This window comes from Psammomys obesus, unplaced genomic scaffold (assembly GCF_907164565.1).
Source record: "Psammomys obesus unplaced genomic scaffold, mPsaObe1.curated_primary_1811, whole genome shotgun sequence".
Taxonomy (NCBI): domain Eukaryota; kingdom Metazoa; phylum Chordata; class Mammalia; order Rodentia; family Muridae; genus Psammomys; species Psammomys obesus.
The window spans coordinates 13,475,233-13,489,083 of record NW_026596117.1 but is presented as its reverse complement, the minus strand read 5'-3'; the positions used below and the strand labels follow the sequence as shown (position 1 = coordinate 13,489,083).

The 13,851-nt window shown below is 43.3% G+C and overlaps 1 protein-coding gene across 7 annotated transcripts in view; it reads right to left on the bottom strand.

The window, feature by feature from the left end:
* Nucleotides 1-13,851, bottom strand: part of Fryl (FRY like transcription coactivator) — a 223,332-nt gene that overhangs the window by 106,433 nt on the left and 103,048 nt on the right. For all 7 annotated transcript variants that reach the window (XM_055629354.1, XM_055629355.1, XM_055629350.1 and 4 more), the window contains one exon: nucleotides 7,286-7,485. In XM_055629354.1, coding sequence (XP_055485329.1) covers nucleotides 7,286-7,405 — 120 coding nt within the window. In that variant the 5' untranslated portion in view covers nucleotides 7,406-7,485. The remainder of the gene's footprint in view (nucleotides 1-7,285; nucleotides 7,486-13,851) is intronic.

The window sequence follows — 13,851 nt, the reverse complement described above, 5'->3', positions numbered from 1 at the left end:
GTTGTGTTCAATATTTATGGCAGATATCCATGTATAAGATTTGGTTTTTCTCTGCCTAGTTGCTGCTTCTAGCACACAGGTATCAGAACATACCAGCATCACTTTGGGGCAGGGGCACAGAAGAGTAGAAAATTTAAGATTATAGCTTAGGGTGTAATTTTAAGATATCGATTGGGGTGAAAAAGCTTAGGCTACTTACATAGGAAATGCAAGACAAGTAAGGTTGGCTGTTACATTGTTCTCCTCAGAGCTGGTTAAACAAACAGGCTGAGCGCACAGTAGGATGGCAGTCTTAAGTCTTAAGTCACCTCAAAATGTTTTATTAACTCTGGCTGTAAGGTCCAGCAAAGGTTTCAGTCTCTTAGAACGTGAGAGACGGTTTCAGAATATTGCATAGCCACAATGAAAAGCAAGAAGTTACAAAAGGCTCAGTTAACTAAAATGAATTAAGTCCACAGCTTATTCTACTGTTTAAGAACAACAACAAAAACCCTCCAACCAATTAGAAGAATTTAATAAATAAAAAGATACAGTAGTCCCGAGTTTCCTTCCCTCGTTTGTGACTAATTCTTATCAAAATAAAATCACAAGTCAATTTGCCACAGTTATCAAACAGGCTACTTTTATGTGTGGCAGATAGGATCTAAAACCTCAGAGAGCACCGAACTCTAAGCATATCATTTCTTCCTGTGTATTTATGAAGACCTATGCTAAGGTTTCATTCACATAGTAGGCACAGTAAGAGAGAGATGAAAGACGCACTGTTTTGTGGTTATTTTGTTAAGATCAAGTGTGTGTGCAATTTCAGGTGGCAAGTACCAAAGAGATGGATGATTAACAGACATGAAAGATGATAGCTGGCACCCAGTGTGGTGTGCAAGCCTGTAATCCTAGCACTTTGGCAGGGAGACAGGAGGATCAGGAGTTCAAGGTCACTCTCAGCTGTGTGGTGGATTCAAGAGCAGTCTGGGCTCCATGAGACACTGTCTCCAGAAAAAATAATTCTCCTTTCCCCTTTTAGAAGTATTTCTACTTTTTCATGATTTTAAAAAACTATTCGTTTTTGTTTTATGTGTATGCATGTTTTGACCTCATGTAGGTCTGTGCAATGTGCATCAGATCCTTTGGAACTGGAGTTGCCAATGGTTGTGGGCCTCCATGTAGGTGCTGGTAACCCAGGTGCTCTTAACTGCTGAGCCTTCTCCCAGGTCCTCCCACTTTTCTTAAGATAAAAATTAATAACGATTCTGGGGCTCATAATCCTTTACACTCTAGCTTGCTTCTAAACCACTTAAATAGTACCTGAAACATCCTTCATAGAGATTCAAACCAAACCTGGAAAGAGAAGGTAAAAGGTGTCAGGGGAGGACAGTATCTCATTGAACAGTGATGATCCCTTCTTGGGCAAGCAAGAGAGAATCCAGACATGTGCTCCTGCACTGGGTCAGCAGTCACCCATCCAGTGACTCGAGGGGTGCCCAGCACTCTGGAGAAACAACCATGAGCAGAAGGGGAAATGATCCCTACCCTCGTGCAGCTGACTCCGGAGGCTGCAGCAGGAATCTGTGTGGGAGACCCACAAGGACAAGGGGTGAAATGGGACTGAGATTTCAGACAGAAACGACTGAGGAGAAAATGTCCTCTGGGCAGAGAGTGAGGAAACACTTGGCTGATGTTCTGAAAGGCTCGGGACTTGGGAGAACGGGGGTATTCTGAAAGGAGGGACCGCTACAGTGAGGCTAAAACTAAGAGGGCTGGATTCAGTTCCACGCTGCCCACCACGAGAAACCTGGGATTCGGTTCCAAATTCATACCTGAGTCATACTTGACGCATACTTGAATCCCCGCACTTTCAAAGCAGCGGCACAAGGACCACAAGTTCAAGGTCATTGCTGGGGACCTTGTCTCAGTGGGGCTGGGGTTGAACAATTGTTTCGAGGAAGTGTCTGAAAGACACTTTTTGCAGAGGCAAAATGGAGAGGTACCAACTAGAGAATACAACTGAGGATGAGGTCCTGCCTCGAAGACAGGGGAGTTAACTACGGCAAACCCCCCCACCATGCTAGCTGTGGTGGTTTGAATAAGAATGAACCGCACAGGCTCACATGGCTCATGTATCTGAAAGCTTAGTCACAGGGAGTGACACTATTTGAGACGGGAGGTGTGGCCTTGTTGAAGAAAGTGTGTCACTGGAGGGGGAGGGGAGCTTTCAGGTTTCAAAAGCCTATGCCAGGCCCAAGTCTCTCTTCCTCCCTGCTCCTCTCCCTCTACCTGCAGATCAGGACGTAGCTCTCAGCTGCTTCTCTTGCACCACACCTGCCGTGCCTGCCACCATGCCTCTCACCATGATGAGAGGGAATGGACTAAGCCTCTGAAACTGTAAGCAAGCTTCCGATTAAAGCTTTCCTAGAGTTGCCATGGTCTTCACACCTTTTGTCATAACAACAGAACAGAGACTAAGACAGTACCCACAACTCAAACTGTTCCATTCGGGGTAGAAAGAGCGGACACAGCCTATTCCAGGGATGACAGGGGAAGGTCACGGTCCACGGTGCTATGCCTATGGTAAATGGTTTAGAGCTTCATTCTTAAAAAGAGCATGCTGAAATAAACTTGCTGGGGCTGGAGAGGTGGCTTAGCGGCACAGAGCACACTGGCTGCTATGGCAGAGGACCCAGGGGGCAATTCCCAGCGCCTAACAGTGGCTTACAACCATCCGTAACTCCAGTCCAAGGATCTGACCCCCTCTTCTGGCCTCCATAGATTCCAGTCACGCAGCACACACACATACGTGGCAGGCAAACTCGTGCACATAAAAATTGACTAAATAAATATTTTAAAATTATGTTGGAAAACATGCGAGAAGGTGGCAAGAGCCAACGTAAAGATACAGTGCAACCAACTGAACATAAAATGCACACGTTTTAATAGTCACAAACAACAATGTCAATCTGAGCTCTCTTGAGATGCGGCGCCTAAACAAAGCACGGACAGTCTGAATCAGCAGATGATGAGCTCACATCTTTTCCTCCATCTCCTTTCTAGTCACTGACAGTGGACACAATTAATAGGTGAGCTTGGAAAGGCCTGCGCCATCAGCCGAGATCGATCCATCTTCTCTTAGCAAATATCACTGGACTGCCGAGCATGCAAGAGGCAATGTCAATCACTGCCTGCCCTTCCCGGATCTTCCTTCCAAAGGGAAAATGAAATTAGAGGCAGAACACCGAGCCCAGCTCCTCTTTTTCTTCATTTGTTTTCCTTCCTGACACAGGAGTGGAGAGACAGAGTCTATCATTTCACAGGCAGAGTTAGGTTCTTGCCGCATCTCTGCAGCCCTGCCATCCCGGCGGGCCGAGATCCAGGTCAGCACTGACCACGTGACAGGGAGCATGTGCATAGCCGCTTACTACCTCAGAGGGTAGAGAACGAGCTTCCAGACAGAGGAAGTTTCAAGGGAGGCACCCAAAGCTATCTTCTACGCTCTGTCACGGGAGTAGAGTCTATGTGTCTTCATTACCTTGATGCTATGGATTTCCAATCTACCTAGGCCCAGATAGAAATAAAAACGGAGCTGCCTGGGTACTGACCTAGATAAGAAGGAATTGCTTTGGTATACGGGAGTGTGTCATGGGTAAAAAAATCTATAAGCTGTGATGACGATTAGGGGGGCATCTTTGCTGTGTCGGGGAGAATGAGCAGGGATGTCTCATCTTTCAAAGTGGGATGAGGGGAAAGTAACATCCATGTTGCAAAGAAATTTTTTTTAAGATTTATTTATTTGTATCTCATATTCATGAGTGTTTTGCCTGTGTGTGTGTGTGTGTGTGTGTGTGTGTGTGTGTGTGTGTGTGTGTACTTAGTGCTAGAGAGGCCAGGAGAGGGTTCAGATTCTCTAGGACTGGAGCGACAAATGGTAGTGAGCCACCATGTGAGTTCAGGGAACAAAACCGGGTCCTCTGTCAGAGCAACCAGTGCTCCTAACTATGGAGCCATCTCTCCAGCCCCTCAAATGGACTTTCTATCATGTTAAGTTTAATTTTATAATTGCACTTTAAGACTGTGTAGCAGACACCTCTGAAATAACCTCTGAATGAACAAAGCAGCATCGGACAGTTCTGAAGGAACTATGAGAAGCTCTGCCTTGAAGAGTGGCACTGTGTCTTAGACACAGCAGTGCCTCTTAGGGGTAAACCAAGGTAGAATGAAAACCTCTGTGAAACCACAGGCCATCCTAGTAGAGCACAGACACCTGGTCCCTGGCACCATGTAACCTACACCAGACAAGACGTGTAACCAGCCATGATACAACATGGTCATACCTATGTGTATGTATGTTCATGCATATTCATGTGTGTGTACGCATATAAATACATATTGACACATAGTTTTGCACATTACTATATGGACAACATGTTAGAGTAAAACCTTTAGCTTAGTGTAGAGTCGCTGTGTTGGAGGGAGCAAAGAGGATGCTCGGGAGGGTTAGCACACTGCTAAAAAAACCAAACCATTTGAAAAATGAGACTTAGGAATCTCCAGCAATGGCCCCGGAGCAGGATGGTGATGACGTGTGTGTGTGTGTGTGTGTGTGTGTGTGTGTGTGTGTGTGTGTGTGTGTGTGTGTGTAGACAGGGAAAAGCTGAGTAAGCCGAAGGAAAGCGATGACGTGATGAGCTGCCTTGTGAGGTTACGTGTTCCGGCACTGAATCTCACCTAGCAAGACCTCTGTAATGACTCAGGTTTTACCAATTAAAGGGGGGCTAGGGGCTCATTTAGAGACTCGGTCATAGTAAGTCATCCTCTCATCCATCCTTTAACCCCCAGGACCTGAAGAATTTCAAAATTAAAATTCTTTCATGAATCTGAAATATGATGATGGGAGAGTGGGGTTGGGAGGAGGCTAGCATCAGACTGTAAAGTGATTAAACAAACAAACAAACAAACAAACAAATAAATGGGGAATATGGACTATTTGAGACTTATTAGGACCATGACATATGAAACTGTTTGTCAAGATTTTTATGAAACAGGCAGTGGGGTTTTTTTTGTTTGTTTGTTTGTTTTGTTTTTGTTTGTTTGTTTTTCGAGACAAGGTTTCTCTGTGTAGCTTTGGCAGTCCTGGACTCACTCTGCAGATCAGGCTGGCCTGGAACTCACAGAGATCCACCTGCCTCTACCTCACTGAGTGCTGGGATTACAGGTGTGTGACACCACGCCTGGCAAAACAGGTTAGTGTTTTTAAGTGTGTGGTGTGTGGAGCAAGAAGAAAACTGTGGCTGGGTGATAAGTCCTGGGTATTTGATATAGTATAAATCTCTTTTTGAAATTTCTCATAATTTTTTTTTCCTTTTCTTAACTGTGTTGTCCAAGACAGCTCCAAAAGCTATTCATCATATCATTAAAAGAGCACTGAAAAGAAAATTAACATTTTGTAGGTTCAGCATATTTATAATTAAAGCTTATGGTTGTTAATTATGTCAGTAAGGTTTTATAATCCTTATGTCTTAAAACAAAACTCTAAGCCAGGCGTAGTGGTGCAGGCCTTTAGTCCCAGATCTTGGGAAGCAAAAGCAGGTGGATGTCTGAGGCTGGTCTGCTCTACGTAGTGAGTGCCAGGGCGAAGGAAAAAAAACAAAAAACAGAAAACAAAAAATAAAAATCAATCTATATTATGCACCTGCTATAAAAATACGTATGTGTTTGTATGCTGGTATAAGAAAAGCATTAATCTGATATATAAAAAGTAATTCTGGAGTGATGTGCACAGTTTTGGAATACAGATCTGGCTGGTTTTGGAAGCCCAGAACACATTACCTCATGGATACTTTTGCCAAGCAGCTTCCTCTACTTAGTGACTAGAAGCTTAGCAATCAGGTTCATATCTAAGGAATTTCAGAGCACGTGTGATGATGGCGCCATCCACTTTCCTAGGGCATCAGCTTCCCTCTCTTGTGCTCTGCCCTGAGCAAGTGCAGTAGACTGAGGAAGCCAGTATTATGCCTCTTTCCACCATTCACCGGCTTTTGGCCTCAGATGAGCAATGAGTCCTTCCAACTGGCAGTGAGCACCCACCCCTCGTCCAGTTGGGCAGGAATAAATGGGTCTGCAGCAGCTACCATCTCCATCTTCCTCACCACTGGTCCCTAGCCCTTACAGCATTCCTGCAGCATGACTCATATTCCCGCCCTTCAAACCCAAAGGGCAAGCTAAAGTATATCCGCATTTCCAGTGATACCTCAACAAACCAATACCGAGACTGTTCTCTTAAAGACCAGACTGGATGGAAACCATTTAACTTGAACCATCTTCATATTTGGGGATATTTCTATTCAGCCCTTAGTTTCTTTTGATGGCAAGTGTTCTTTCAGATTTTATACTCATCACCATCTCTTAGGAGATCTCCAAAAGAATTCCCAGCCACTGCTCAAGCAATTCCATGCATTTTAATGCACTCACATGAAAAACGATCTTATTCACCTAACTGTCTCAGCAGGCTCCTGTGTACTTTACCCTGCCATTCCCTGCTACCCCAAACAGCAGCAACTCTTAACTACAACTGCTGGACCGCTCTTACCTAATACATGTCAAATGTTAGAGATTCTTTCTATTGCCTCCTCTTCTACTGTCCAGGCCCCGGTTCGTTCCGGACTGAATGAAACACGATTCTCTCCTCACGGATCTAGCCCCCAGGCCACTTATCATGGTACTGATTTATAACTTGGCAGAATCTAAACAGTCACTGCTGGGCATTCTCCCCATCACAGCCCCTACTCACATTCCCTGAGCATTTCTCATGCATTATGAGTGTAAAAATACATAGGTCAGCTACAGTGGCATGTATCTATGATCCTGGCACTTTGAAATCAGGAGTGCAGGGTCATCTTTGACTATAGCAAGTTCAAGACCAACCTGAACTACACAACACCCTGACTCAAAAATGATCAATTTAAAAAAAAAAAAAGATGTTCACTAATTTACATTGGCTATAGTCTTTACGACAACCTGTAGAATAGTCCTGATTCTCTTTTAGTTCCTGTTGTGTTATATGTGGCCACATGATTTCCACCTGTGCAGTCATTTCTTTTCCTTAGTGATTGCCAAGAATTTATCAAAGCAGATTCTGAAGCCACTGCTGCTGTCTGGATCAGCACTTTATAACAATCCTAACACTTAACGTGTTCAAGTATATTATTCCCTTTGGAAAATTCGTATTATACCAGTTAATGCAACAGTTAAAAAAAAGAAAAGAAGAAAAATGAGATTTATAGATGGCTCCACTTACCAAGGGTTCAGCCATTACAACTTCAATTTTCTTTTCAGCTTGAACAGCAAATTCTGCAAAGAGGCTCTTGATGACATATTCACCAGGCTTGACATCGGGGTCAATCGTGATGTTTGACATGATGGTGTTCTTTCTTCCCAAAGTGGAATGGAAGTTGGAAGCAGCACAGAACTTATTCACTTTGCTGACTGGTGCTGAAGCTAAAAGTCAGAGAAACAAAAGAGCTCTGTGTTAATAACCAGCTCCACGGGACCTGGACCTGCTCCATTCTCCTCAGTGAATACACATCTTCACCCCTCCCAGATCTCCCAATCTCAGGTACCATCCTTCATGGCTTTCTTTCATGTTTGCCATTCTAACGCCTACCTAACACGTCTGCAGCATGGCGTATGTCATGCTTACTATGTACTGGCTATTTCTCCACTTTACTCATCTATTTCTAGAACATCAGATATTCTCATTTGATCTGTTTTGGCCTAGATGATTCCCATGCACCTAGGATAGTGCCTGGCACACTTCAGGCACACAACAAATATTTACTGAATGACTGGATTCTGGACAGAGTTCCAGAGCAGTGGTTCTCAACTCATGGGACACAGCCCCTTTGGCAAAGTTCTATCTCCAAAAATATTTACATTCCAATTAATGACAGTAGCAAAATTACAGTTATGAAGTAGCAATGAAAATAACTTTATGGTTGGGGGTCACCACACCTGACTGTATTAAAGGGTCACACACAGCATTAGGAAGGTTGAGAACCACTGGTCCAGAGAAATGAAGGAAATAAAAGAAATGAATACATGAAACAGGAATGGGATTTGGAGCCAAAAGATGCTACCTTGGAAAGCATACGCATGAAGGCTTCATTAAAGAAGCTACACTTAGCTGCAAGCGTCAATGATGAAAGGGGGCGCAGACCAGAGCATCGGGAATAGAACACACAAGACTGAGCACACACTAACAAAAAGACCAAGGGCAGGCACAGGGTTGGAGGGGTGCATGGAGGAGGTCAGGATTCAGAACACAGGGGGCCCTTTAGGACTCTGAAGAATGTTTAGTGGAAAGTATTAAGGTGGGAAGGGATAGGCTATGACTTGTCCTTAGAAATAATCTCTCTGGCTTGTCTGGAGAGTGACTCTGAGGAACCCAAACATGGCACCAGGATGCCAGTACAGAAATCCAGTGAGGTGGCTGGAGCCTTGTCTATGAGGATGCTAAAAGGAAAGGCTCTGAGCCTTGTCCAGTTTTTGAGGTGAAGGACCGGAATCAGCAGTCACTCGCAGTATCTTCTCCTGACTCACTCAGAGGAGGCTGGGGCCATCTTCTCAGGTGGGATTAATGTGTTATCTGCCAAGTAGCTTAAGTCCAAACAGGCTTCATGGGAAGAGCGCAAGCCTACCTCACTCCCGCCTATAACCCATCCAGTCACATCCATCCTCCCAGCCTGAGGCTTAATATCAACTGTATTCTAACTTCAGCCTGCATGACTTCTCTTGACCTAGAGTACCACAGACTTCTGGAATCCAAAAGCCTGTGCTTCTTGTCAACCTGCTCTTCAGCTCCTGCCTTCTCCGTATAAGGAACTGGCGTATGACTAACTCCGTCTCTGCAAAGGGGAGACAGAACACAGCTCAAACACTGAATAGCTGTAGATCTATACATCACCACCGGACAGCAAATTTGTTTAAAAAAAAAAAAAAAAAAGTGTATCACTGCAAAACCTACATTGCATTTTTAGGCAGAAGAGAAACCTACTCTAAGCTAGACTAAATTAGTGACACGCACTTCCAATTCCAGTACTCAGAAGGCTGAGGCAGTTAGGGTCACGAGTTTAACAACAGCAGGGGCGGGAAAGCTGTTGCTAAGACAGCCTAGGCCACGGAGTGGGGGATAGGGAGGACGCACGTCTCAAAACGTTAAAAGTCTGTCCTATAAAACATAGCATGCAAAGAGACAGAAATTCGCAACAATGACCTAAAGATTACTGCAAACTGTTAATACTGAATCTAAAAACAAGTACCTTTTATTAGCACCAAGTTAAAAATCCATTTTGTATTCTAGAATTAAAATTGTATCGCAAAAACCATCCAAGACAAATCACAGTCCTTGGAACACGGCCGGCATTATCTGAAACAATGACCTACTTGTCTACGGTGCATCACGATCCAACTTTGTGTATTATTAGGGAGGGAGTCTATGAACGAGCGTCACTGTGGAAAAAGCAGCAGCTCTTAAATTTCTAAAAATTGGTTTTGGCCCCTTAAGAGCCAAAGACACGTGTTAGCTCAAACGGCTCGCCTTCTGCTGTCTACTCATTTTGAAAGTGATCATAAAGAGAGGTGCTGGGGCAGTGGTTCTCAACCCGTGGGTCGCGACCCCTCTGGCATCTTTCCAGTATGATTCATGACAGTAACAAGACTAAGCAACGAGAATAACTTTGTGGTTGGTGGTCCGCACAGCATGAGGACGGTCGAGGGCCACTGCTCCGAGGTTTCGTGACCGTGCAGTGAAAGACACTCGTCAAATAAGTCAAGGTCCCAGGAAAAATTTTAGTTCTAACCTGAAAACTAAAAATTTCACCAAGTGTTTACGATTAAATAAGTCAAGACAATATTTCAATTTATCCTTTAGTATGCCTGTTGCATTTATTTCTACAAAAAAGGAAGGGGGATAACACGTATCTTCCTATAACAGAGGGTTAGAACTTACTTGTTTAGCCCAATTAACTGAATGCTGCACAAGGAACTGAAATGATATGACCCAAAACTATCAAATGGCAAGAGAACACGTGCAAAATACAATGTCAGATTTAAAACAACAACAAGAATATATACACAAAACCAAAATGAAACCCAGAAAAATACCTGTAGGATATTAAACAGAATTAGCCACTTTCAAAGCCATCCACAAAGCACAAATGAAATTAATTAGAAAACTGCCAACACTTTTGACAGAAAACAGGACAGAAGATAACGAGCAAGTGTAAAGGATTAATAAATAAAGAGCCCAATAAGCACAATAACATAACCACTTTTACTGATTTCCTAATAACAAGTAAGAACTGAACAGCATTTGTCTTCTGTCAAAGGGCTGGGAGAGCCAGGCTGAGCAAGCCGTGAGGAGCAAGCCAGCAAACAGAGCTCCTCCATCAGTCCTTCCTCCAGATGCCTGTTGTGCCTGGCTTCCTACCCTGACTTCTCCCAGCGATGGATGTTAACTGGAAGTGTCAGTGAAGTAAATAAACCATTTACCTACCCTCACAGAGTTTTATCACGCCAACAGAAACCCCAACCAAGATATTCAGCTGACACTTGACTGCCCGAATTAAATGTAAAGTTAAATAAAACTCTATGTATATGGATGTCTGTGTGAGTGTGTGTGCACATGAGTGCAGTGATCGTGGAGCAAATTAAGAGGGTGTTGGATCCCCTGGAACTGGAGTTGCAGGTCATTGTGAGCCACTCAATACAGGTGCTGGGAACTGACCTCACATTCTCTGGAAGATCAGGATGAACTCAACCATTGAGTCATCTCTCCAGCCCAAATAGTAATATTTCTCTACATGCAATTATAGAATTCTGCCCACAAGGGAATAAAAGCATATAAATGTTAGAGTGTAAGTTTTGAGAATATGGTCCAGGCATTGAATTTCAAACAGAAAATTCCAATGTGACATTAAACACTCTTGGACTATAAACCTGCTGACCATGAATAGCTGTATCAGGACAAAGCAAGGCTTGAACATTTTATATTTCAGCTTTACTATTCTTTCTCTTAAACGCCAAAAACAACAACAACAACAAAAAAAAACCTAGTACTTTTTATATAGCTCACTCTCTATAGCTCTGTGCTGACATAGTATATACACTAAAACACCTGTCATATTAATACAACACCTGTCCCCTGATAAATTCAAATTCAGTCAAAGGGAAAGGACAAGGAGGAAGAGACATAGCCCCTGAACTGGTGTGTCTCTGGGGTCATTACAACAGTGGGATTCAGGGCTGTCTGCATGCATGGCTCACTGATGCTCAAGCATGAGGACCAGAATTCAGTCCCGGCACCAGGTAAAAACCAGGCATGGTAGTGTGTACCTGTGATGCCGGTGTTGTGGATTAGACACAGGTGGATCCCTGCAGCTCACTGGCCAGCCAGCCTCACCAAAATCAGCGAGCTCCAGGTTGTGACAGATTCTTTCTCAAAAAGAAGGTGGACGGTAATGTAGGAAGACACCTGACGCTGACCTCTGGCCCCTTCGCACCCATGTGTGCACACACGCACACATCTCTGTAGGTACAGACCTATACACCTTAGATACATCCACTACACACACTGATATGGAGGTTTACGTGGTATGGAAATGTAACGGCACCAGAGCTGCTTACTGTTAAAATCATTGTCTCTTACACCACCTAACAATAAGTTTTGATGAGACCTAAGAAAAGGCACAAGAAGGTAAATGGCCTTAAAACAATCATTAAAAACCTAAATAAATAAATAAATTTTTAAAAAGACCTCATAACTCAAAAACAACATTAGTTTAAAAAAAGCAAACCTAGGCCACAGAGTTATTTCACGGACACCAATAAACTGATTTTAAAGTTTGCACAGCAAGAGAAATAGCCTGGAAACAACCAGCACAATATGGAAGGAGAATAAAGTTTGGGGGCTGACACTGCCTGACTTCAGGACTTATTATAAATCTACAGTAATCAAGGCATTGTGTTACTGGCAAAGGAATAGACAAACAGATCAATGGGGCAGAACAGACAGGCCAGAAATAGACCTGCACAAGGATAGTCAACTGATCTTTGACAAGGGAGCAAAGGAAATGCAGCGAAGAAAGACTTTTCAACAAATGCAGCTGGAACAACCAGACACCCACATGTTTAAGGAAAAAAAAAAAAAGCAAAAGAAGTTAAACAGAACTTTTACCTTCCATAAAAACTCACTGAAAATGGAACACATAGACCTAAACATAAAATGCAAATCTGTAGATAACCTGGAAGATAGGAGAAAAGTCTACGTGATCTTGATTTCAGTTGGGGCTTGTTATAAAGACACCAAAACCAAGATCTATGAATGGAAAGAAAAAAAAATTAACAACATTAGCAATGCAGAAATCAATGGTGAGGATGAAAAGATTATCCCTAAGGAATAATAATAAAAAAAATCTAATAAAAGATTTGTATGCTAAGTACATAAACAACAGTAAAAAACAAAAACAACGACAAAACTTAAAACAGGTACTTCACAGAGCAGACACAGGGATGGCTGATGAAAAGATGTTCATCCTGCTAAGTGCTCAGGAAACTACCAACAACAAAGTATCACTGCAAGGCCACACTGACTGGCAGGGCTCCCAAGTGGACCACTGGTGAAGTCAAGAGTGAGACAAGCAGAGATGGAACTGTCATTCACTGCTGGCGGGAATACAAGATTGGACGAGCGCTTTGGGAAGAAGGCCTGTTAGTTTCTTACAAAGGTCAACACTGACCATGGTTTTTCACCTGCAGGAACTAAACTGCACAGTCACACCACAACCTGTGCACAGTTTACAGCAATTTGTACTAGCTTGCTCACAGTCACCAAAACAGCTGGTTTTGGTGCGGGGACAGAGGCATCCACACAAGGGCACTTGACACTTACATGAAACTGGCCATTAAGCCACCAAAAAAAAAAAAAAAAAAAAAAGAAGAGTATTTTTAAAATTATTGTAGTATTTACTTATTATGGGGAAGTGCATTTCACGTGCCATTGCACCCATCTGGAGGTCAAAGGACAACCCATGAGAGTCAGTTCTCTCCTTTGACCATGTAGGTTCTAGGTAATGAACTCAGTTCATCAGGCTTGGCAGCAAGAACCATTACTCACCAAGCCATTTTGCCTTCCAAGATGCAGGAATCTTCAAAGTATATCATGAGCAAGACCAAACACTCAACCACCAGCTGATCAAATTCCTGGGGAAATCTCTCTCTTTAACTTTCGAGACAGGGTTTCTCTGTATAGCCCTGGGTGTCCTGGAACTCCCTCTGTAGACCTGGCTGGCCTTGATCCACCTGCCTCTGCCTCCCCAGTGCTGGGAGTAAAGGCATGCACCATAATCACTCTGCTAACTAGTTCCGAATCACTATGACTTGTCATATGGGAGAAGAAACTAGGAGTGTGAGATTCTCAGAACTCGCTATCACGCTGTTTACCACATCAGACTTTTGGGTTGGGCCTTTCAACTTATTTACAATGAAAAGGACTAAAAAGAGAAAAGAGGCTCACTTTGACAGATCAACAGCTACCTGTATTTTGCTGTAATTCTCTCTTTGCTCATTTCTCCTGGGTTTGTCTACTGAAATTTTTGCTCTGGCTTTAGCACCATAAACTAAATCCATGCTGGAATGTGCATTTGGGCTTACTGTCCTACTTACTAACAATCTGTTTCTCTGTTGACTTTGTCCTATTACCCATAGCTTTGGAGAGAGAGTGTTGCCCTCTCATGGCACACAAATTCCTACATGCCAAATTCACTGCCATTCATCCTGCCATGGTTATACATATCTCTGCATATTGAG